General features: G+C 44.8%; 1 protein-coding gene across 1 annotated transcript in view; it reads left to right on the top strand.

Annotated features, from left to right (window-relative positions):
• LOC115098460 (extracellular calcium-sensing receptor-like) overlaps positions 1 to 14,021 on the top strand; it is a 42,760-nt gene extending 28,739 nt beyond the window's left edge. Inside the window, exons 4-5 of the mRNA XM_029614958.1 lie at positions 5,240 to 5,363; positions 13,102 to 14,021. Of these exons, the coding sequence (XP_029470818.1) occupies positions 5,240 to 5,363; positions 13,102 to 14,021 (1,044 nt within the window). The remainder of the gene's footprint in view (positions 1 to 5,239; positions 5,364 to 13,101) is intronic.
• The last annotated feature ends 12,079 nt before the right edge of the window (positions 14,022 to 26,100 follow it).

The raw sequence follows: 26,100 nt of genomic DNA, 5'->3' as shown, positions 1-26,100 counted from the left end.
AATTTGTACCCCGGTATAGCACTGTCCCATTGGTTATCCTCTTTCCACCATGTCTCTGAGATGCCAATTAAGTCTATGTCATCATTTACTGCTATACATTCTAATTCTCCCATCTTACTTCTTAGACTTCTGGCATTAGCATACAAACATTTCAAAGTTTGTTTTTTGTTTGTATTTTTATTCTGCTTTTTAATTGATAGGGATAAGTTAGAATTTTTTAGCTCAGGTGGGTTTTTAGTTACAGGCACTTGGACTACTTTTCTAATTATTGGAACCTCACTGTCGGGATGCCCTAATTCTAATGCATCATTAGTATCCTTTAAAGATACATCTCTCCGAACCATGCGCTGCTGAGCGACTGTCGGCTTTCCCCTTTGTTCTAGTTTAAAAGCTGCTCTATCTCCTTTTTAAAGGTTAGCGCCAGCAGTCTGGTTCCACCCTGGTTAAGGTGGAGCCCATCCCTTCGGAAGAGACTCCCCCTTCCCCAAAAGGTTCCCCAGTTCCTAACAAAACTGAATCCCTCTTCCTTGCACCATCGTCTCATCCACGCATTGAGACTCCGGAGCTCTGCCTGCCTCTGGTGACCTGCGCGTGGAACAGGGAGCATTTCAGAGAATGCTACCCTGGAGGTTCTGGATTTAATCTTTCTACGTAAGAGCCTAAATTTGGCTTCCAGTACCTCCCTCCCACATTTTCCTATGTCGTTGGTGCCCACGTGTACCACGACAGCCGGCTCCTCCCCAGCACCTTCTAAAATCCTATCTAGGTGACGCGTGAGGTCCGCCACCTTCGCACCAGGTAGGCATGTTACCAGGCGATCCTCATGCCCACCCGCCACCCAGCTATCTACATTCCTAATAATCGAATCACCAACTATGACGGCCGACCTAACCCTTCCCTCCTGGGCAGTAGGCCTTGGGGAGATATCCTCAGTGCGAAAGGACAATGCATCACCTAGAGAGCAGGTCCTTGCTACAGGATCCTTTCCTGCTACACCTGGTTGGTGCTCTCCCATTATGAGACCTTCTTCCTCCAAGGCAGCACCAGGGCTGCCAGTCTGAAGTTGGGACTGGACTACTATGTCCCTGAAGGTCTCATCTATATACCTCTCTGTCTCCCTCAGCTCCTCCAGGTCTGCCACTCTAGCCTCCAGAGATCGGACTCGTTCTCTGAGAGCCAGGAGCTCTTTGCATCGCATGCACATGTACAACTTCTCACCGGTGGGTAAAAAATCATACATGTGACACTCGATGCAAAAGACTGGGAAGCCCCCCTCTTGCTGCTGGACTGCTGCCTTCATCTCAATTTTGATCAGTTCCTAGTTAAGTTTTAGGTTGCTATGGGAGTAGGAATGTGTCTAAGTTCCTTTAAATGTATTAGTGAATTCACTATATGTCTGGTAGTGGCCTACTGGGGTCTGATCAAATTCTCAATAAAGTTTTTCTTGATGGGTTTTGTTTTGTTTTTTTTGTGCAAGTGGCACCTGCCTATAAATTAAGGGATGAGCTTGGGGTGGGTGGGCGAGGGGTGGGAAATTACAAACAGTCTAACTTTAGTTAGTCAGCCTGAGTGACTCACAGCTCCCTTGATTAACAAATGTTGTTCCCTATTCAAACCTAATCACACTACCTCAACACCTTTCCAAGGTGAGTAACTGAGCTGAACTATTCAACTTTTTTACTTTGGTATATACTGCTCCTAGCTTATTTCTAGCTTCTGGCTACTTTTTTGTGGGAGTTGTTTTTTTTTTTGTGGTTTTTTTTTTGTTTTTCAATACAATGCACTCAGTTATTATTAAATAAAACACTTAGCTCTTTAAAAGTCTGGAGGACACTTTAATAGTCAGGCAGACTTTTAAAAAATAAACACACTACCTACTGCTACCTTATTGACTGACTATTTAAAAATGCAAACAGTCTAACTTGTTTATTCACTGCCTGACTATTAAAGGCACAAACACACAAACACACTAAATAATATTCCCAAATAGTTAACTTTGCCCCAATACTTTTAAAAAAGTCAATGTCAATGTCCCAAGCAAAAACTTACTGATTCCTTTCAGCCACCAGCAAGGTGATCCTCTCCTCTCAGTGTTTCCACTGTTAAAATTCCACAGTTAAAATTTTAGTTATTGAAGGTTCAATATTTTTTAACATCGTTATGGGAATGGAGTCCATAGGGTGTTTTGCTGGGTTCATATTTTTGATGATTGTTTGGATTTCCAGTGATGATGCAGTTTCAAAATTGGGCCAACTTACAGTTTGAGAGATTTACATTTTCTGTTTTTTTTCTGGTTTTGTGAGATGGTGTTAATGTTGAGGTTGTTATTTATGATGTTTTTTTATTTTTTCATTAAAGAATTCTGCTAATTCATTACTTGTGATCTTGGATATTGAAGATAGCTGGTCATCGTTGATAGGTTTGGTTAGGCATTTTACTATGGTGAAAAGCATCTTTGGGTTATGTTGGTATTTGTTTGTTTTATTTGAGTAGAAGTATTTTTTTGTTTTGTGGATGAGGTTTTTGTAATCTGTTAGTTGTGCTTTGTATGCGTTAAGTAGAGTGGATGATTTATTGTTGTTTCTTCAGGTTTTCTCTTTTTTTCTGAGTTCTCGGTTGGCTGATTTGATGTTTTCATTGTACCATTGATTCTGATGTTTTGGGTTTTTTATTGTTTTCTTTATCATGGGGTTTATCTTATCTGCTACTGTTTTGGTGATGGAGATCCAGGAGGAAGTTGCATTCTCTGCATTTGATGGATCTATGTTTGTTAGTTCTGTTTGTAAGTATTCTTGAAGTGTTTCAATGTGAAAAGGTGGTCTGTATATCAAGGATTTAGGTGGATTTTTTATTGTAGTAAATTTACGGTTTGAGTATAAATTTGCATGGATTATAGAGTGGTTTGACCAGGGTATCTTAGTGATCTTTGTTCGGTGGTTATTCCATGTGTTAGTATTTATGAAGATGAGGTTAAGTGTGTGACCTGCTTTGTGAGTTGGGCCATTGATGATTTGGCTAAGGCCAATTGATGAGAGCACGTCGATGATTGAGGAACAAGTGTGGGAGTGGGGGATGGTATCTATGGGGCGGATTTTCAAACAATACGCGCACCGGTACTTTTGTTCGCGCCACCGGCGCGAACAAAAGTACACCAGATTTTATAAGATACGCACATAGCCGCACGTATCTTATAAAATCCGGGGTCGGCGCGCGCAAGGGGTGCACATTTGTGCAACCTTCGCCCCTCCCCCCACCTTCCCCTCCCTTCCCCTACCTAACCCCCCCCCCCCCCGGCCCTATCTAAACCCCCCCCCTTAACTTTGCGTGCGTCGCCGGCAGCCCCGCTCCGTCCTCCGGTCCCGGGGGCATGGTCCGGAGGCCTCGACCACGCCCCTGGGCCCGCCCCCGAAACGCCGCGGCATGCCCCCGAAACGCCACGTCGTTTCGGGAATGCCCCCGGACACACCCCCTCCCTCCCCGTTTCGAAAGCCCCGGGACTTACGCACGTCCTGGGGCTTTACGCGCGCCAGCGGCCTATGCAAAATAGGCGCGCCGGCGCGCGCAGAGGTTTTAAAATCCGCCCCTATGTGTATGTTGAAGTCACCTAAGATGATTATGGGCTTGTTGATGGATATTTTTGTCAGGAAGAATTCAATAAGTGGTGAGCAGTTTTGATCCAGAGTATTGGGGGGGGGGGGGAGGGGCAGTAAATCAGACGGATTTGTAGTTTTGGTGAGTCGAATAGTGCAATTTCCAGAGGGATGTAGTTATTAGTTGGGAGTAATTCCATCTGTAGGTTTTTTTTTTTTTTATGAGTACCATTAGGCCTCCGCCTTTCTCTTTTTGTCTGGGAATTGAGAAGGTTTTGTAGAAAGGTTTGTTGATTTGGTTGAGTAGTACTGTGTCTGTGTTTTTTATCCATGTTTCAGTGATTGCAGTGAAGTCCAGGTTTTCATCTTGAAGAAAGTCATTGATAATGGGAATTTTCTTTATTATGGATTGTGCATTGAAAAGCATGAATGATAGTGCTAAGTAGCTGCTGTATATTTTTGAGTTGTTATGAGTTAAGTTACAGTGTTGGTATTTGTGGTTTTTTGTTTTCATGCTTATGTCATTTTGGTTAATTTCTAATTTCGGTTCATTTCTGTGGTTCTTTTTGTAGTTAGGAGGATGAGGGGTTGTCATTTCTTGGGTAGTTTAGGAAGAAAGTTTTAAGATGATTTAGAGCTTATTAGTGTTAGCACTAAGGTTTGCACTAAGGGGTGCACAAAGGGGAGTGTCCCTTTGTCGCGCCTCTTCGGCACGCGATGCATGGCACACGACGCTTGGTGGTCGCGACCGATTTAAACGGTCCGCGGCTTCAGCTGGTGATGTTGGAGGGGGCGGGGCTTGCCTCCCGATCACGGCTGTCCCTGGTTCTTTTTAAAGCTTTTAAGGATTTTTTGGCACTTGCCTTTTGTTCTTTCTTTTTCTTTTCTCTTCCTTTCTCTGTGGGCGCCTGGTATTCTTTGTGGCTCAGGTGTTGTTGGTCGTGACTGATTTAAACGGTGGATTCTCGGCATATCCCGCTCAACGGACCACTACCGGATCTACCTCTCTCTGGCCTTCCATCTGTGACCGGGTTCTCGGCCTACCCCGCTCCGTGGACCACTACCAGACCCATCTCCTTCTCTGATCTGGTGAGACTTCATCTCCATGCAACAGAGTACTGACAGAGCTGTATCATCTGAGACCCTCCTCCACTGGACTAGATTCTTTATCCACTACATGGGCTATATTCATCACTTGCTGTACAATAAAACTCTATTTCCTCTGTGTCCATTACTACTAGAGCAACAAGACCCCATGGGGCGTGTAGAGGCTGGTAGCGGTACAGTGGTACGAACAGCAACCACTTGAACAGAGGCGTTTTTATCTGGAGTAGTTGGAGAGTTCAGTCTGGCATTCAATTGATTGAAGGCAGCGGCTAGTGTCTTCAGAGATTTCTGTTGCTCGATGATCCGTTGAGCCAGGCCAGGGATGGCTTCAAGGCTGAGAGCTCAGCCGGGTCGATGGAGTTAGCAATCTGTTATGTTTTGACGTGAGTTGTGGGCCCTTGGTCGCAGCAAGAGATGGCACCTCCCACAGGGCTCTGCCCTGTGGGGACTTATTGCGATATGCTGTCTGGATAATTGTCAGACTCCATAATCTTCTCTTCACAATTAGGCAGCACTAATGCTTTCTTACGTTTCTTTCTCAGGTCCCACGCTCTGTGTGCAGTGAGAGCTGTCCCCCGGGGTACAGGAAAGTTCCACAGGAAGGACGACCTGTCTGCTGCTTCCACTGTACCCCCTGTCCTGAGGGAGAGATCTCCAACCAAACTGGTGAGGCCTACCTCAGTGAAGGGGAAGAGAAAAGAGGAGGGGGAGAAGAGGGGCCTCAAGGAAACCTGGGCTTGCACCTAACCAGTGATGAAAATCATGAGATGTCACTGAAGGTCACCTTTTCTTAAAATTCAGGTCTTGACTTTCCTATAGTCAGGACAGAGTTTTGTGCTTTGTAGCTCCCAAATACTATTTTGTTATTGCAGATATTTATACTATCATAATATTGGATTAAAGAGTAATAAAGAGATACAGAGAAACAAATGAGATATAAATAGTGGTAAAGAAAGTGATGGAATGAGTGAGGGATAAAGGGAATGGGAAAATGTTTATCATTATCATTTTAATATATTAATTGATGAAAATAATTATTGTGTTCAACCTTTCTGCCTTTTTGTTTTTGTTTCCCAGTAGTTAAGAGTTAGAATAGCCATATTGGTTCTGGAGCATAGGCTGTTGGTGCTTATGGGTTTTTCTTATGATACCAGTTTGTCCCAATCTTGTTCAGGAACAGAATTGGGGGTGTGCAGCTGGGACATAAGAACATAAAAAATTGCCATGTGGGTCAGACCGAGGGTCCATCAAACTCAGCATCCTGTTTCCAACAGAGGCCAAACCAGGGCACAAGAACTGGCAATTACCCAAACACCAAGAAGATCCCATGCTTCTGATGCTATTAATAGCAGTGGCTATTACCTAAGTAAACTTGATTAATAGCAGTTAATGGACTTCTCCTCCAAGAACCTATCCAAACCTTTTTTTGAACCCAGCTACACTAACTGCACTCCCATGCTTCCAAGAGAAACATTGACTGTGAAGTACAAATGACTGAGTTTTCTTCTGTGGCAGTATGCAAGGATTCTTTACTTGGGAAACTGGTATAGAAAAATAATAAACATTATATACACAGTTATGTAGTTCTGTAAACAGGAACTGTGCTGGTGTGACCAGATACAATAGGCAGGAGGGAGATGGAGACTCAGACAGGCTATTAGTAAAGGTCATATCCTATTTGGGTAACATTTACAGCTTCATCCCTTCCCATTTGGGATCTGATGACACAGTCAGGGAATATAAACCCTTTACTGTCTGAACAAGGGGGGTGATCTTTTTGCTATCGGGCGTCCAATAACCCTTCTCGGCTGAATAATCAGTCCCTCGTGTTCATCCTTTCCAGCAGAGTTCTCGGGACTGAAGTTTTGTCAGTGCATCTGTGACTATTTTCTGATTGTCATTATACAAGTTTAATGGTGCCCTTCTCTTGTAAGTCTCTCATAAGTAGATAAGAACATAATTGCTATGCCGGGTCAGGTCAAGGTCCATCAAGCCCAACTTTCTGTCTCTGACAGTGCCCAATCTAGGTTGCAACTACCTGGCAGATCTCTTAAATTAAGTCTATTTCCTCTTACTCATCTCCCAAGACTGGTTCTCTCAAGTAGTGTGATTTGTAATCTGAGAAACATAAATTTTTACCAGCAAAACCTCTTCTTTCTGAATAATGTGATCCCTGTCACTGTCCAGTGATTAGAAGTTCTCATACAAGATTTGAGGAAGGGGAGCATGGGCGATCACTTCAATGTGAGAAGTGTAAATGATCGTTTATCTCTCAGGGGAGGGCACAGGTAGAGCAGGAGCCCCGATAGAGACAGGGTCTCTTCATCTCTTTTGGATTGTCATAAGAACATAAGAACATGCCATACTGGGTTAGACCAAGGGTCCATCGAGCCCAGCATCCTGTTTCCAACAGTGGCCAATCCAGGCCATAAGAACCTGGCAAGTAGCCAAAAACTAAGTCTATTCCGCAGATCTTATTAATTGGGGCGAGATATTTTCTTAAATTTCCATGCAAATGTGTGGTCAAATATTTACAGAATACTTATGTGTTTTTTGATCCACCCCAGTTAACTCAATTCTTAGTGGGGAAAGCTCCCATAACTACTGAAGCACCCTGTCTGGATGTTCCTAGTCCCTCATAAGTAAAAAAAAATTTAAAAAAATGTGTTGCTGTAATATCTGGTATATTTCCTCAAATAAGTCATATGTATATTTTTCCTTTAGGTTTGAAAGGATCCACCCTCCTTATTGAGGACTTTAAAATTTGAAGAGATACTGTAATTATCTTACTTTCCTGTTTATTCTGAATTATATAATAGTATTATGATATTGAATGAATGTAATCTCTTCTTTTTTTTTTCCTATCAAGATTTGTTCTTGTAATTATTGTAAATTGGCATAAACATAAAATTTAAAAAAAAATGAAGTCTTCCATATTACTGTTGATAGTAATAGCAGTAGCTATTTTCTAAGTCAACTTAATTAATAGCTGGTAATGGACTTCTCCTCCAAGAATTATCCAATCCTTTTTTAAACACAGCTACACTAACTGCACTAAGCACATCCTCTGGCAACAAATTCAAGAGTTTAATTGTGCATTGAGTGAAAAAGAACTTTCTCCAATTAGTTTTAAATGTGCCACATGCTAACTTCATGGAGTGCCCCTTAGTCTTTCTATTATCTGAAATAGTAAATAAACGATTCATATCTACCTGTTCTAGACCTTTCATGATTTTAAACACCTCTATCATATCCCTCCTTAGCCGTCTCTTCTCCAAGCTGAAAAGTCCTAACCTCTTTAGTCTTTCCTCATAGGAGAGCTGTTCCATTCCCTTTATCATTTTGGTCGTCCTTCTCTGTACCTTCCCAATCGCAATTATATCTTTTTTGAGATGCGGCGACCAGAATTGTACACAGTATTCAAGGTGCGGTCTCACCAAGGAGTGATACAGAGGCAATATGACATTTTCCGTTGTATTCATCATTCCCTTTCTAATAATTCCCAACATTCTGTTTGCTTTTTTGATTCTCGCAGCACACTGAACCGATGATTTCAATGTGTTATCCACTATGACGCCTAGATCTCTTTCTTGGGTGGTAGCACCTAATATGAAACCTAACATTGTGTAACTAACTATAGCATGGGTTATTATCTCCTCTATGCATCACTTTGTACTACTCCACATTAAATTTAATCTGCCATTTCGATGCTCAATTTTCCAGTCTCACAAGGTCTTCCTGCAATTTATCACAATCTGCTTGTGATTTAACTACTCTGAACAATTTTGTATCATCTGCAAATTTGATTACCTCACTCTTCGTATTTCTTTCCAGATCATTTATAAATATCTTGAAAAGTAAGGATCCCAATACAGATCCCTGAGGCACTCCACTGCCCTTTCCCTTCCACTGAGAAAATTGTTCATTTAATCCTACTCTCTGCTTCCTGTCTTTTAGCCAGTTTGTAATCCACAAAGGACATCGCCACCTATCCCATGACTTTTTATTTTTCCTAGAAGCCTCTCATGAGGAACTTTGTCAAACGCCTTCTGAAAATCCAAGTAGACTACATCTACCAGTTCACCTTTATCCACATGTTTATTAACTCCTTCAAAATCTTCTAGGTTCACCGTGATTTGGTTCAGTCCATCTGAATCATTACTCATGAAAACCTTCTCCGGTACGGGGACCTCCCCAACATCCTCTTCAGTAAACACCGAAGCAAATAAATCATTTAATCTTTCTGCGATGGCCTTATCTTCTCTAAGTGCCCCTTTAACCCCTCGATCATCTAACGGTCCAACTAACTCCCTCACAGGCTTTCTGCTTCGGATATATTTTAAAAAGTTTTTACTGTGAGTTTTTGCCTCTACGGCCAACTTCTTTTAAATTCTCTCTTAGCCTGTCTTATCAATGTCTTACATTTAACCTGCCAACACTTTTGCATTATCCTATTTTCTTCTGTTGGATCCTTCTTCCAATTTTTGAATGAAGATCTTTTGGCTAAAATAGCTTCTTTCACCTCCCCTTTTAACAATGCTGGTAATCATTTTGCCTTCTTTCCACCTTTCTTAATGTGTGGAATACATCTGGACTGTGCTTCTAGGATGGTATTTTTTTAACAATGACCACGCCTCTTGCACACGTTTTACCTTTGTAGCTATTCCTTTCAGGTTTTTTTTTACTGTTTTTCTCATTTTATCAAAGTTCCCTTTTGAAAGCTTAGCACGAGAGCCTTGGATTTGCTTACTGTCTCCCTTCCAGTCATTAATTCAAATTTGTCCTTTGAATCCCTCCCACCTACCCTTTGCCTCCCACCTTTTCTTCTGAATGTTATATACTAGTTTTATTTGGTTTCCAATTACTTTGGTTTTGTTAACAAATTTCCTTTTATGTTTACAATTTCTTTTTTTTTTTAATCTCTGTGTTAGGGACATTTTACCAAAGTTTAATTTTTATGTTGAATAGCTCCAAATATTTCCGCAGTAACTCTTCCACTCCAGACTGGGAGTTCAGTGTTTACACTATGTAGATTTTTCATGTTTTGTGGCTATGGGGGCACTGCTTGGTCTTGCCACTTTTCTTTCCCCATTTCCAGAACTGTAGTGGTGCAAGCAATTCTAAAATATTCTAACGAACCATGAAAGAAATCTGCTGCCTTCAGCTTAGTAACTTAGGTTGACTTAAGGAATAGCCACTGCTATTACTGGAATTAGTAGCATGGGAAGCATTTAATGTTTGTGTTCTTGTCAGGTACTTGTGATCTGGAGTGGCCACTATTGGAAATAGGATGTTGGGCTGGATCGACCCTCGGTCTTACCCAGTATGAAAAGATCTTATGTACTCACTTCCAGGGATATCAAAATTTTCTTTTGCCTACATGGCTAATAATATGTTATGTTCTTTTTATCCAGGAACTTGTCCAAAACTCTTTTAAATCCCACTTTGCTAGTTGCCTTGATCATGTCCTCTGGCAGCAGATACCACAGCTTGAGTGCACTGAGTGAAAAACTACTTTCTATAATTTGTTCTGAATCTGCTGGTTGTTAGTTTCATGGAGTGTCCTCTTGTTTTAGTGTTATTTGAAAGGGTAAATAATTGTCCTTTACTTAACCGTTCCACCCCACTTATGATTCTAAAACTTCTATCATGTCCCCTTTCCAGGCTGAAGAGCCCTAGCCTGCATGCCTTTCATCATAGGAGAGAAGATTCATCCACTTTATCATTTTCGTCACCCTCTTCTGCACCTTTTCTAGTTCCACTATGTCTTTCTTGAGATGGAGTGACCATAACTGCACACAATAATCAAGGTGGAGTCACTCCATAGCTCGATACAGTGGTAATATGATGATTTCGGTTCTGTGAGCCCTTAGTGCAGTGGCACAGTTTGATGCAGCTTTGAGAGTGGGCCCCCTGAGGTTTATGACAAGAGACTGGAAAATGCGCCCTCTAGCGGGACAATTTGGAGCTTCACCTTGTACCTGCTGCCTCCTTTACGGTTTGAGCCCTAGGTTTCTGGCAACCAGAAGGACTTAAGCGAGTCCCTAGGGCAGAGACACAGCGATGAGGAGACAGCAGGCTTATAGAAGTCAAAGGAGGGCCAAGGTCAGGGCAGGCATTGAGCAAGATAGTTGGGTCCAGGTAAGTGGTTGGCAGGTCAGGATCCAAAGGACCAGCCAAGGGTGGATGTGGACACACAGAAGTCACTGAAAGGAAAGGAAGACAAGGCTGGACAGATTGGGCTAGGAGACAAGTCATAATAAGACTGGAGCTAGAAGGCAAGGCTGGATGAGGCTGGACTGGAAGTCACAAAATATTTAGGCTGCTTCCTGCCTTTACTCACTGTTCTGGGAAGGAGCTGGCTTCTTCTCTGGTTCCCAGGCTTCTCCCTGCTCGCCTATGAGGCTACATTATATCCTGCCGTCGGAGCCACTGGTACTCATTATGCTCTGTCTTAAGGTGGACTGGGACTAGCGATGGCTGGGACTGGTCCTTTACACTATTCCGGGGTTTTCTCAGGCATACTCCGTCACCTACACTCCCCCTCAGCTCAATCATGTCAAATTGAGTGGCTACTCCTACCAGGGCCAAGACCCACAGTATAAACCCACTACTCCTTTACTTCACTGTTGCGCTAACACCTGGGCCTTTCTCTTTTCTTCTCTGAGCCTTGCCCAGTAGTATAGTTTACAAGGTCATAAATCAGGGACTACCTCGCTTTTTAACTCAAGGGAATCCACTTCAATTGGAGTCCTTTCTCTTTTTCCCAAGGTACCCTTCTCCCACCTTTCTGGGGTCTCAGCTAAGGATTCCCTGTATAACTAGACTTTTCCTTTTTTCAACACAAACATTTTCTCTTGTTTCTCTGGACAACCCTCCTTGGTTAGTCTCAGAGTCCCACTCTTTATAATGTCCAGTTCATTAGTCCCATCTTGCAGCTTGTCCTCTCCAAGTTGGACTACTGGGACCTCCATTTTCTCCCCATCCTTCTTGGCTTGGGCTCCAAGAACACTTGTCCCTTTCTTGCCCTCAACTTTGGCCTCTTCTGCCACCTCCACCTCTTGGGGGTTAGTGGGGCAAAGCTCCTGAACACAATCCGACTCTTCTTCAGCCAACTGGTCATCCTGGCTCAAGGCAGCTACCACTGTCCCAGTGAGCTCCTTGCCTTCTATCTCTGGCCACGGTGACTCAGCTCCCCCTTTTGCACAGTCCATGGGGATTGATTCAGCCATGATATGGTCATGCTGCTGATCACTAAGGTATTGCCACTGCTTTCCAGCTGGAAGCAATGCTTTTCCCTCCTTTATTTCCACCAGCTCTTCCCCTGGTGCAGACTCTTTCTCAGCCTGCTGGTTAACCTGAAGCCAGGAAACCCCTTCTGTATCAGTCTTTTCTCTATCTTCTTTCTCTAGTGAGACTGTGCTGTCTCCTTCAGACCATTCTGTGCTGGCTCCTTCATGCCAGTGCACGCTGCCTCCCTCAGACATGAGCTCCCTTGCTTTGGGTCTTCCTGGCCCTGATGTTCATTCCTCGTCTCTGTCATTTAATGCACATGTTGCAATATCTTCTCTCTCAGTCACCAGCTATAGCCATTTGACACACCCTGTTATATTCCCACTGGCAGCAGAACTTTTCTTTCACAGGGAAAATACAAAATAAAATCCTGACTTATCCAGCACTAACTGAATTAATTTTTCCCTTCCTACACAGGCAGCACTACTCGCTGGTCTGTTACATTTAAAACTTTGAACTACCTTTGAAGCGAAGCCCAGGAAATTTTTCTTTTTCTCTTAGTGCTTTTCTAGCACAACTCAGCCGTTTCCTTTTTATTAACAGAAGAATTCAAACAATGGAGAAAAATGTTCGGCTTCTTTTCTCCTCTCTCTCCCTCCCCTGGAGGCTTGAGCATTGCTCTGTAGAACGTTTAAACACTCAGGCTTTCAAACAAACTGCTTTTCCTTTTCTTTATTTCTCTGGAGGCATGGGGGTTTCTGGCTGTACCGAGCAGGGGACCTGGCAGCTGCCATTAGTCAAACTGGCACCGGCTACCCTTTGCCCCTACCATGTGAGAGTGGCTGCCCAATGGCACCGGTAACCCCTGTCACATGATGGGGCAAAAGGTGGCCGGCGCTTCTGTGCACCCTGCTAGACCACCAGGGACTGTTGATGTATCTTTTATAGCCTTCTAGCACTCATAGGGCTTCCTTAGTATATAACCATTAATTTTCTTGAAATCAATCATTCTGAAGTTAGGAAACTTGCTTTGGTTAGTTTGGTTTTGTTCCCGCATTTAAGAATCCAGATATATTCTTTTATTTTCTAACTTTTCACGTCTTTTATCCATGAATGGATTCTAGAAATCTATAATTTGAAACAGCACTAAGTATTGTTTATATTCTTACAGATGCCATTTTGTGTATCAAGTGTCCTAATGACCATTGGAGCAACCAGAAGCGAGATCGGTGCATCAGGAGAGTGGTGGAGTTCCTTTCTTTCAGTGACACCTTGGGGGCTTGGTTGGGAGCCGCTGCCATTTTCCTCTCAGTGATTGCTGCTTTGCTCCTGTTGATTTTCATCCAACACAGACACAGCCCCATTGTGAGGGCCAACAACCGAGGCCTCAGCTACCTTCTCCTAGCCTCCCTCATCTTTTGCTCCCTCTGCTCTCTCATTTTTATTGGGAAGCCTGTAGGGCTCCGCTGTGTCCTACGCCAGACTGCCTTCGGACTGGTTTTCTCTTTCTGTGTGGCCTGTATTCTTGCCAAGACCACCGTGGTTGTGGTGGCTTTCAAGGCCAGGTCCCCAGATAGCATATACCGAAGGTGGTTAGGTTACAGAACCCCAGTCACTATTATCCTGAGCTGTTTGTCAATTCAGGCCAGCATCTGCGTCACCTGGATATGCATGTATCCTCCTTTCCCAGAGATTAACTGGAAGGACTCTCCAGCCAAAATTCTCCTGGAGTGCAATGAGAACTCACGGATCGCCTTTTACTGCATGCTGGGATTCCTGAGCCTGCTGGCTGGCATCAGCTTCCTCATAGCATTCCAAGCCCGGAAACTTCCAGACCGCTACAATGAGTCCAAGTGGATTGCTTTCAGCATGACTGTGTTTCTTAGTGTCTGGACCTCCTTCCTACCAGCCTACCTGAGCACTCGTGGGAAATATATGGTCGCCGTGGAGATATTCGCCATTCTGTCCTCTAGCACTGGTGTCCTAGCCTGCATATTTCTGCCCAAGTGTTACATCATTTTGCTAACATGGCGATCTGGCAATGTGACAACATTTAGTAAGAAACAGGCCTTAAGCAGGAAAGAATTATGATAGACCATTTGCATCACCTGAACGGGTTTTGAAAAGAAAATGTTCATATTATATTATTCAAAATATTTCCAGATTTGGCAGCCTCCACAAATCCTCTTTCCCAAGAGGCTAAAAAGAATAAGCAGTCTCATAGTGACGATAGTGTTATTCCTGGGTGGGAAAAACAAGATATTGGATCTAAAGGCTCACACCTAGTTGTGTACCTTAATTGCACAGTTCTCACACACTTAATACACTTCTCTGACAGTCCAGGATCCCCTGCAAGTGAAGCTCAGTTTCAAGACCCTGTTAGATATTTTACTTCCAATCTCTCTCTTTCTTTCCCTTTGTCAACATCACTGACAAAGTGGCAGACTAGCCTAGTGGGTCAAGCAGTGTGTTGTAAACTAGGATAACCAAGGTTCATATCCCAATACTGTTCCTTGTGATCTTCTGTGAGTCATTTTATCCTTCATTTCCTCAGGTAGAAACTTAGATTGTGAGCCCAGGGGGGATAGGGAAATATCTTCCACTTTGAAGTGACTGAAAAGGCAAAATATAAAATAAATGAATGAAGATCTCCTCAAATAACTTCACAATTACCAAACTGGATGGGTTCTAATTAATTTTACTAATAAGATGTAAAAGTAAATTGATGGTCCTTTATAGCTTAATTTGAAAATAGTCCAATTGATCTTCACGAAATGAACATTAGCAAGAAATTCTCCCATTACTCCCAGCCTGTTCTGTGGATAATTTGGCCTTTCACTTTTTCTCACATCACCATTTCATTTCCAGTTCTTCCCATTGGAATAGGTAGAAATGTATCCAAATTTACTTCCATTACTAAACACAGACCCATTCCTCATACCTCTCTTGCATTCGTCTTTATTTATCTTCACAATCTGCAGTACCATTGGGGCACCAGAATTCCCACACATCCGTAGCATAAGATCTAAAATCATACTTCTCCAGTATGGATGAGAGTCCATTCTTGACCTATGACACCTCTTTTTCTCATATCCTTTCTAGATAAAAAGGCACCTCCTTCTTCAGTCATCTGAAACTTTGAGTCCCAGGCCCTTTGGTCCTCATAAACATAAAATTGACAAAAAGGTGTCACTCAAAGGTGAACCCAAATATGAAGCAGAAAGGGTGAAAAAAACCTCCCTCCTCAATCAATTAAAGGTCTCCAACAAACCACCATGGACAAAATGTAGGGATAAGGTACTCTAGCTCCTTACTCATACCATCTCAATTCAGAGAGACCCCAGAGTCCTAACCCTAGAAAAATAACAAACATGGTACAGCATATGCCATGATACTCTATAGGAGATTAACTCAGGAAATCCAACTCAAATATCCGCACACTGAGATGGTTACAAGGTTTTTTGAGACCGATAAAACAAGAGGGTAGGCGATCTAAAAATGCCGTGAGGGCAACAAAGTGGATTAGATGCCAAGTAATGTCTGTTTAGAATCTTTATTATGGAGACTTGTTCATTATTATATCATTATATTGGATGAACGAGTCTCCATAATAAAGATTCTAAACGGACATTACTTGGCATCTAATCCACTTTGTTGTCCTACAAGATTTTTTTATACAGTCAGAGCACATCATCTACTTTTTCCTCATAGGGGAGCACCTATCCCAGCTTTTACCCTCTAATCTTGTTAGCGGTGTGGACCCTTGAACCGGGACGAGGTGTGGAGCCACCACTGAAAGACGGCCCCCAGTGGTCCTCATCTCCAAGAGGCAGTACTGGCGAAGAAGACCCGGCTGGAGCTTCACCTATACCAGCCCACGTTCCCCTCAGGTTGAGCCCTTGGGTGCTGGGGCCGGCAGGACTTAGGTGCGGGTCTTCTCTTGACTAGGGTCCAAGAGGTCAAGAGGTGGCATCAGGAGGTCCAGGTCGAGGCAGGCAGAAGTCAGATGAATCCGTGGACAGACCTGGGGTCAGGGCAGGCAGCAAACCAGCGGTATGTGGAGACAAGCCAAAGGTCAAGATGGGCAGAGTCAGGAAGCCAAGCCGAGGACAGAACCAGGAGGACAGTCAAAGGATCAGGGGCTCAGGAACAAGCAGGAACTCAGGAACGCAGCAGCAACACACTCTCACGAGTAGGACCTGTTGCCAAAGCAAGGTACAGGAAGCTGATTCAACCTTAAATAGCCCCGACCTGTGATGTCATCTTCGGGGGCTGGGCCAGGGTTTCCCTCCTTGGCTCCTTTAAATAGGGGCAAGCTACATGCGCCCGCGCCTAGGAGAGTGCATGCTGAGAGGAAGTAGGTGGCATCCGGGGCTGCGTGAGAGAAACACTGTCACTGGATTCGGGACCCAGCCACCCCGGGCCATCGAGGAGGGAGTCCGGGTTGGGTGCCTGCCGGTACTGGTAAGGGGGACCGACCGCGAGTTGCTGCGGCCAGGATTCCCAACAGTACCCCCCCCTTTATGCCCCCTCACTGAAGGACCAGGCTTGCTGGGGTGTGTCCGGTGGAACTGCTGGAGAAGGGATTTGTCCAGGATATTCGAGGCGGGTTCCCAGATGTTCTCCTCTGGTCTGAATCCCTCCCAGGAAATCAGGTACTCCCAGCATCTGTGGTTGCGTCTCACATGCAATACGTCCTTGACCTGGTAGACCTGGTCTTCTTCTGAGGCAATGTCTGGGGGTTCTGGTGGCTTGCAGTGGAACAAGGAGAGCACCAGTGCTTCAACAAGGAGATGTGGAACACATTGTGTATTTTCAAACTAGAGGGCAAGCGAAGATGGTAGGAGACCGGGCCCAGACGTTCGCTTACTGTAAACAGACCAATGTATTTAGGTGCCAACCTCATTGAGGGCACTTGAAGACGGATATGGAGAGTGCTCACCCATACGCAATCTCCCGGCTTATAGAAGGGAGCTGGGCAGCGGTGTTTGTCAGACCCCCTCTTGGCTGCATCAGCAGCTTGCAGGAGATTAGCCTGGGTAATGTCCCTCAGTGAGTGGAGTTGCTGGGCAGTGAGCTGGGCCGCAGGAGAGGGCACCATGAGTGGCATGGGCAGCGGTGGCACCGGTTGTCATCCAAAGACCAGTTGTAATGGAGAAGCTCCCGTCACAGAATGGATGTGGAGGTTAAAGGAGAATTTTGCCCAGGGCAACAGGGCGGCTCAATCGTACTGTCTGCTCCCGACAAAAGAGCGGAGGAAGGTTTTCAGGCTCATGTTGGTTCGTTCAGCCTGCTCGTTCCCCTGATGTGAAATCCAGCTGTATCCCAAACCTTTTACACAGGATCACCAATACTTCACCATTATCTGGGACCCATGGTCAAAGGCTATGTGTCATGGGAGACCATGGAGGTGAAAGATGTGCTGAGTGAACAGCTGGACAAGCTCAGGCACTGAGGATAGCTTGAGAAGAGCGATGAAATGCGCCATTTTAGAAAAATATATCGATGACCACCCAAATTACTTGGTTACCACTAGATGAGGGTAGATCCACAATGAAGTCCATGGAGATGTGGGTCCACTGTTCTTTGGGAACTGGCAATGGTTGCAAAAGACCCCAGGGGCGTCCGGGCAGAGGTTTCTGCTGGGCGCAGGTTAGGTAAGAGACAACGTAGGCCCGGATGTCACGTTACATCCATGGCCACCAGTAGTAGCAGGATAGAAGCTTCAGGATACGAGTCCTACAGGGATGACTGGCCAGGATTTTCTGACGAAGGCAAAGATGAACTTATGTTTTCCGCAGGGGTACCATGTAGGTTGCGGTTAGAACTTTGCCAGGATCCAAAATGTATTGGGGTGCGACGGGCACATCCTCTGTTTCTTAGAGCCTGTTTTGTAGAGCGTACTGGGCCGGCAGGGCTGGTGAGGTCATGGCCATCAGGAGTCTGGGCCAGGGCTGGCCACGGCTCTAGCATTATTAGAGGCTGGTCGGTACCGCAGAGAGAAATTGAAACAGCTGTCGAACAGCGACTAGCGGGCCTGGCGGGGGTTCAGGCATTGAGCTTGGCTGAGGTTCTCCAGGTTCTTAGGATCTGTATAAACCGTGATGGGATACTGGGCTCCCTCGAGCCATTGCTGCCACTCCTCGAACGCCATCTTGATGGCCAAGAGCTCCTTGTCCCCGATGCCATAGTTATTTTCCGCTGGTGTGAACTTGTGGAAAAAATAGGAACACGGTAACAAGGCCCCATTGCTGGAACGCTGGCTGAAAACGGCCCCTAACACAATATCAGAGGCATCTACCTCCACCACGAATGGACGTGAGGGGTTGAGGTGACGGAGACAGGACTCATGGAGAAAGGCCTGTTTTAGTTCCTTGAATGCTTGGAGCACCTCAGGAGGCCAATGTCTGGCATCGGATCCCTTCTTTGTGAGAGCAGTAAGGGGTGCTACTAGGTACAAGTAATGGGGAATAAAATGTCAGTAGAAGTTGGCGAAGCCAAGGAAATGCTGGAGGGCATGGACCCCCATGGTCGTGGCCAGTCCTGGATACTTGCTACCTTCTCGGGGTCCATATGGAATCCTGTATTGGAGACAATGAAGCCAGGAAGGGGAGAGACTCCCATTCAAAAAGGCATTTTTCCAATTTGGTGAAAAGGCAATGTTCTCGCAGGCGCTGCAGAATGCGCGAACCTCCAGGCAATGAGTGGGCAGGTCTTTTAAATAAATCAGTATGTCGTCCAGGTAGACGATGACGTTGGTGTGGAGTATGTCACGGAAATCCTCATTCATGAGGCTCTAGAAGACTGCCGGTGCATTACATAGGCCAAATGGCATCACTAAGGATTCGTAGTGACTATCACGTGTGTTAAAAGCAATCTTCCATTCATCCCCATGTTTAATGCAGACCAGATTGTAGGCGTCACTGAGGTCCAACTTAGTGAAGATCTTTGCTCCTTGGAGATGGTCAAGCAGTTCCAGGATGAGAGGGAGTGGGTAATGGTGCTAAGGCCTCAATAATCGATACAAGGACTCAAGCTGCCATCCTTCTTCACCACGAAAAAGAACCCGGAGCCTGCCGGAGAGGTGGAGGGATGGATGAACCCCTATCCAGGTTCTCATGGAAGTACTGCGACATCGCCTGAGTCTCAGGGAGAGACAGCGGGTACACCCGGCCCCAAGGGGGTGTGGTATTTGGCAGGAGGTTGATGGCGCAGTTGAACGGATGGTGCTCCGGGAGTTTCTCCGCCTTCTCCTTCAAGATTACGTCAGCAAAGTCCGCATACTGGGCCGGCATGGCTGGTGAGGTCATGGCCAGCAGGAGTCTGGGCCAGGGCAGACCATGGAGACAGGTGGAATAGCAGTTGGGCCCCCAGGAGACGATTTGCAGCGTCTCCCAGTCAATGCAGGGGGTGTGCCTCTGGAGCCACGGGAGTCCCAGCACTACTAGGTGAATGGCTTCTCAAGTACAAAGAATGAGATCTCCTCTTCATAGAAGATTCCAATGCAGAGTCTCCCTGGGGCGATGACGTGGGTGACTCTGCCTGGTAATGTGTCTCCTTGAATCGAGGCGATCACCAACGGTGGGATCCTGGGAACAACGGGGAGCTGTACTTGCTTAACAAGTTCCGACAGGATAAAGTTTCGCCCAGCTGTGGAGTCATTGAAGGCCAAAGTTGGAAAGGAGCCGTCGGGGTAATGGAGAGTTACTGGAGTGGTGCATAGGGGAGTGGGTTTACACAGCCTAGGCTCAGCTCCCCTGTGTTGCCTAGGCTCTGGAGTTTCCCAGCCTCTTGGGACACTGGGCCAACATGTGGCCCTTACCGGCGCAATAGAGACAGAGGGCTAGTTTCCTGCATCGCTGCCTCTCTTCCGGTGTGAGGTGGCTATGGCCAAGTTGCATAGTGTCTTCACTCCATACGGGAGCTGGTTCTGGAGGTGGAGGCGGGGCCAGGGGCCATGAGAAAGACGGAGCCAAGGGTACAGTTCTTCACCCTGGCTTCAGCTCCTGTAGGCGCTGCTGCAGGTGATGATCAATTCTCCCGGTCAGGTCAATAAGGGCCTCCAGATCCTCCAGCGATTCCCAGGCACCTAGCTCGTCCTTAATTCTAGAGGCCAAGCCCTCTAGAAAAATACTATGAAGGCTGTCCTCACACCAGCCTACCTCAGACGCCAGAGTACGGAACTCCACTGCGTAGTCCATCAAGGAGAAAGACCCCTGGCAAATACGAAGGAGGTCCGAGGTGGCCGCCGACTGCCAGCCAGGTTCACCAAAGACCTGTTTAAAAATCTGAACAAAGCAGAAAAGCTCCCCAAGTAGGGAGTCCCCATGCTCCTATAGGGGAGAAGCCCAGGCAAGAGTTTTGCCATCGAGCAACGACATAATGAAAGTGGTTTTGACCTGGTCACTGGTAAACTGTGCCGGTTGCAAGGAAAAGTGCATGAAGCAGTGATTCAGAAACCCGTGACACTGCTTCGGGTCCCTGAGTAGCAAGGAGGCACCTGGAGGTGAGAGAAGTGGAAGGGGCTTGTGCTGCTGCGGGTTACGGTGGGGGAACCCCAGGCATTGGAGTTGAGTTCAGTCGATTGGCCAGACATTCAACCGTAGCTGCCAGGACATCTAGGCACTGTTGTTGTTGCTGGAGCCACTGAGCCAGGCCAGGAATGGCTTGGAGACCAGTCAGGTCGGCCGGGTCCATGGCCTTGGTAAACTGTTAGTGGTGTGGACCCTTGAACAAGGATGAGGCATGGAGCTACCACTGAGGGATGGGCCCCAGTGGTCCTCATCTCCAGGAAGCGGTACTGGAGAAGATGACCCAGCTGAAGCTTCACCTATACCAAACCATATTCCCCTCAGGTTGAGCCCTTGGGTGCCGGAGCTGGTAGGACTTAGGTGCAGGTCTTCTCTCGACGAGGGTCCAAGAGGTGAAGAGATGGCATCCGGAGGTCTGGTTCGAGGCAGGCGGAAGTCAGAGGAAGCTGTGGATGGACCGGGGGTAAGAGCAGGCAACGAACCAGCAGTACAAAGAGAAAAGCAAAAGATCAGGACGGGCAATGGACAAGCGGACTCAGGAAGCCAAGCTGAGGTCAGAACCAGGAGGGTAATCCGAGAAGCAGTGGCTCGAGGTCTGGAACACACAGCAACTTGGGATCAGGAACAAGCAGGCATTCAGGATCAGAAACAAGTAGGATCTCAGGATCGCAGCAACAACACACTCTCACGAGTAGGAGCTGTTGCCAAGGCAAGGTACAGGAAGCTGATGTGACCTTAAATAGCCCTGACCTGTGATGTCAATTTTGGGGGCCGGGCCAAGGTTTCCTGCCATTACTCCTTTAAGTAGGGGCAAGCCCCACATGCACGCGCCTAGGGGTGCGCACACTGAGAGGAAGTCGGCGGCATCCGGGGCCACGTGGGAGAGATGCCGTCACTGGATTTGGGACCCGGCCACCCCGGGCCATAAAGGAGGGAGTCTGGGTCAAGTGCCTGCGGTGCGGGTAAGAGGGACCGACCGCAGGTTGCTGCGGCCAGGATTCCCAACAAATCTTTCTCTACCTCCCCTGAATTTTGGTCAAATCTTTCTGATAGGGAATCTTATGGTTCCATATACCCTTCCCCAGTGTTTTCAAATTTTGGAAAACAATTACAAATTTACCTCACAAACAAGGTATACCATAACACCACATAGACATAAAGAGAATCTATCATGACTCTGCACACCAATCGCAATAGGCTTTACATCTGGTATAGGCATTCTAAAACATGGGCTTATACCTCATTTTTAAACAAAAATCTAACCTAGTAATAATCACTATACAGATTGATTAGCCCTCCTCTTTATTTTTATTTAATTTATATCCCACCTATGCCAAGGCATACAATAACAGGTAAACACGAATTGCAAATAGCAATGATATAAATGAGAAAGAGACTTTGAATATATCTATGGGACCTTCAAACCACCCTTATGGTTTTTGGAACCTGGTATTGTTCACATTAACAACCTGTAGGGTCTTGTATAATCATCTGTCCTTTTTTTCTAACAATTTTAAACGTGATAACTTTCACCAAAGCAAAAGAAATATTTTTACTTCCCCTTCTTTACCCTGTCATCTTGCCAAGCCCGACACAATATCATGTTTCACTAGAGCTGCTTCAGGGGCATCAATTTGTAGTGAATACTTTTGCCATTCTCACTGATTAATCAATTCTTTGTCCCATAATTGTCTTCTAAAAAATAGAGATATATTTATTAGTGTCCCAACATACAATGCATTAATAGAGCTGTGAAGTACAGTGACTTACTCAGGCGTCCAGCGCTTCAGCAAACATTCCTACGCCAAGTGAAAAATGTCTACTCTATATGGGTTTTTAAACATTTCACATGACAGCACGCAACTGAGCGTGATGTTGTATGTTATTTATATCCATGGAAGCAGCGTGACTACGCGCTAATTACAAAAAAGCAGTCCATTCAGTTTCTTTATTGAGAGCCCGTGAATCCATGGTGTTGAGCCAATAGATCCATTTTTGTTTCTGTTGGGCCAATCTCAGAATGCGATCCCCACCTCGCCATTGTGCTGCCACTTTTTCCAGAATGGTCCATCTGCAATCATGAAAATCATGATCCTTTTTAAGAAAATGGTCAACTAATGGTGCCTTCTCTTTATGAGTTTTGAGGCAGCTTTTGTGTTCAGTCATCCTGACTTTAACAGTTCGTTGTGACATACTTATTTATTTTAAATTGCATGGACAGATGATGCAGTACATTACAAACGTTGACCTGCAAGAAAATTCCAGGGGAGATAATTCTTGATAACCATCAAATAAGGATGGGTCAGCAGTAGAGAATTTCATCTGACATAAATTACACTGGAACAAGTTGTTTTCAACCAGGTTTGGAACTGGGAAATAATCACTTGATCGAACTACTTGATCTCTTATGTTCCGTCCATGTGTATAGGCTATATGTAGACGAGAAGAAAATACTGAGTTTATATTCTGAAAGGTACACCATTGTTTTCTAATGGCTCACCTGATTAATGCAACCCGGAGCACTACATTAATACAGAGATAAAAGATTGTGCACTAACTGTGCTGTTTTAAATTTGATTATCCAATGATTACCCAAGGTAAGTCAGACCACAACATTCTGCAACAACTGTAAGGCATTTTAGATCATAAGCACATAGGAAAATACCTGAAAACATTCTAATTGATAGTTTCAGGGCATTCTGTGTGACCCCCAAAGGTACTACTTTACATTCTAAAAGATACTCCTTATTCTGCATGCACCCATCTTCAGGGTGTCACAATACATTTTTCCAAGTGAGAAACTAAACAACATTATATGGAAAATGCAATAATATTCTTCCACTATAAAGCACTCTCACTGCTAGACTATGGTGAATGCTCTCACAATCCCAAGAATCAGGATTCTCGCACCATCCTGTAGAGTAAAACAAATACAGTAATACACACTCCCCATCCCACTGTAGCCTGGTGTCAAGAGAAAAAAAAAACATAGAATGCTTGGTCTTGAATGGGGGTCTGCTTAGTTCAGAACCTGTGCATTCTGTATAGAACCACAGACTGGCTCCAGGAGATTAAGTTCAGATGGTATATCGCCTGTTGTATTGCCCCTTCCCTGAGGCTCCAGATTGGTCCTTAGGGGATTCAAAGCAGTGTGGAACAGCATGGAGGCCAAAAAAGGTGTGGGATCCCGGAGTAGACCCATGTGTTCTTCCTCTGATGTGTATTCAAGTTATATTATATTGTTAAGTCTGAAAGTCCTGTACCTTGTCTGTAAGCAGAAGGCTTGTCTCCAATCATGTTGTGTGCTGTTCTTCAAGACAATCAGTTGTGAAAAGACCCAGATCAAATACTTGAACTTGAAGTGAGCCTAACCCAATTGTGAACGTTCTGTTAAGTTAACCTGAAATGCACAGTCAGGAACTGTTTTGTTGTCACAATTTCCAAATAAAATCATTGTTAAAGTATAATTCCTGTGTGAGTGTGCTCAGTGCTGCAGGGCCCTTCAAAGCCTGAGAACTTGGTGGGAACCCCTTACTCTGCCTCCAGATTTTGCAGCCAGCTGGCCAGAGGAAACGTGCAAAAAATCTTTGAATGTTTGTTTGTCACTGTAATCTGCAATCTATATGTCCTTTTTGTTTTCAGACTAAAGGGATATAAGTCCTGGTCTGGGGATCGTTAGAAAATTAAAAGGTGTAGGTAGGTAGTGCTCTGTTACAGCTAGAATTTTTGTTTTATGAGTTGCTTTTTTTGTATGTGGTGCTGGAAAACGAAAGATTACAGAAGTGAGCGAATTAGGCTGCAGTCAGCTCTGCTTTTGACTTCTCTGCCTAAGCAATGTGCTACAATCTGCAAGCTGTTCTACTTGAAGATAAGTAGCAATCCTGTTCATAATCCAATCTTTGTTTAATGCTGGAATAAAGAACAGCGACTTCATGCTTCTACCACTGTGACATACAATTCTCTTCTACTTCCTTGCACTTAAAACTTGTGTCTTGTATACAAAATATGAGACCATCGAAACCAACAGAGTTTTGGAGAAACCCAAAGGACCTGCAGAACTTTATTGATGGGTGCTGCTACTGGTTTTATGAAGACTTTATTGCCAGAGACGCCCAGGACTAACAAAGGCGTTTGCTCAGAACTAGTTCCAGACCACACCCCAAGGGGATTCTAAAGCTTTCCTGAAAGCACTTGAGCAGAGATTTGGGGAACCTAAAATATCACCAAACCAACCTTTTCATCATTTTCTACAAAAGAATTGGCACCTCCTACAAATCATGTTAGTACTGCTGCTGTTACCAATTCTGAACCATTATTTGCAATGTCTTTTGATGGCACTGGAGAGCAACTTCAAAAATTCTTTAATCAGTGCTATGCCTAGATGCAGCACTCTCCACCTCACCACCCCTTTCCTATAGAAAAGAGGCCAACAAAGTAAAGTCAATAAGAAAATAAGAACATAAGAAAATGCCATACTGGGTCAGACCAAGGGTCGATCAAGCCCAGCATCCTGTTTCCAACAGTGGCCAATCCAGGCCATAAGAACCTGGCAAGTACCCAAAAACTAAGTCTATTCCATGTTACCATTGCTAATGGCAGTGGCTATTCTTTAAGTGAACTTAATAGCAGGTAATGGACTTCTCATCCAAGAACTTATCCAATCCTTTTTTAAACACAGCTATACTAACTGCACTAACCACATCCTCTGGCAACAAATTCCAGAGTTTAATTGTGCGCTGAGTAAAAAAGAACTTTCTCCGATTAGTTTTAAATGTGCCCCATGCTGACTTCATGGAGTGCCCCCTAGTCTTTCTACTATCTGAAAGAGTAAATAACCGATTCACATCTACCCGTTCTAGACCTCTCATGATTTTAAACATCTCTATCATATCCCCCCTCAGTCATCTCTTCTCCAAGCTGAAAAGTCCTAACCTCTTTAGTCTTTCCTCATAGGGGAGCTGTTCCATTCCCCTTATCATTTTGGTAGCCCTTCTCTGTACCTTCTCCATCGCAATTATATCTTTTTTCAGATGCGGCGACGAGAATTGTACACAGCATTCAAGGTGCGGTCTCACCATGGAGCGATACAGAGGCATTATGACATTTTCCGTTTTATTCACCATTCCCTTTCTAATAATTCCCAACATTCTGTTTGATTTTTTGACTGCCGCAGCACACTGAACTGACAATTTCAATGTGTTATCCACTATGACACCTAAATCTCTTTCTTGGGTTGTAGCACCTAATATGGAACCCAGCATTGTGTAATTATAGCATGGGTTATTTTTCCCTATATGCATCACCTTGCACTTATCCACATTAAATTTCATCTGCCATTTGGATGCCCAATTTTCCAGTCTCACAAGGTCTTCCTGCAATTTATCACAATCTGCTTGTGATTTAACTGCTCTGAACAATTTTGTGTCATCTGCAAATTTGATTATCTCACTCGTCGTATTTCTTTCCAGATCATTTATAAATATATTGAAAAGTAAGGGTCCCAATACAGATCCCTGAGGCACTCCACTGTCCACTCCCTTACACTGAGAAAATTGTCCATTTAATCCTACTCTCTGTTTCCTGTCTTGTAGCCAGTTTGCAATCCATGAAAGGACATCACCACCTATCCCATGACTTTT

Source organism: Rhinatrema bivittatum, chromosome 1, assembly GCF_901001135.1.
Source record: "Rhinatrema bivittatum chromosome 1, aRhiBiv1.1, whole genome shotgun sequence".
In the NCBI taxonomy this organism is placed as follows: domain Eukaryota; kingdom Metazoa; phylum Chordata; class Amphibia; order Gymnophiona; family Rhinatrematidae; genus Rhinatrema; species Rhinatrema bivittatum.
The sequence above is the reverse complement of the archived record's forward strand: the minus strand, read 5'-3'. Positions and strand labels throughout refer to the sequence as shown.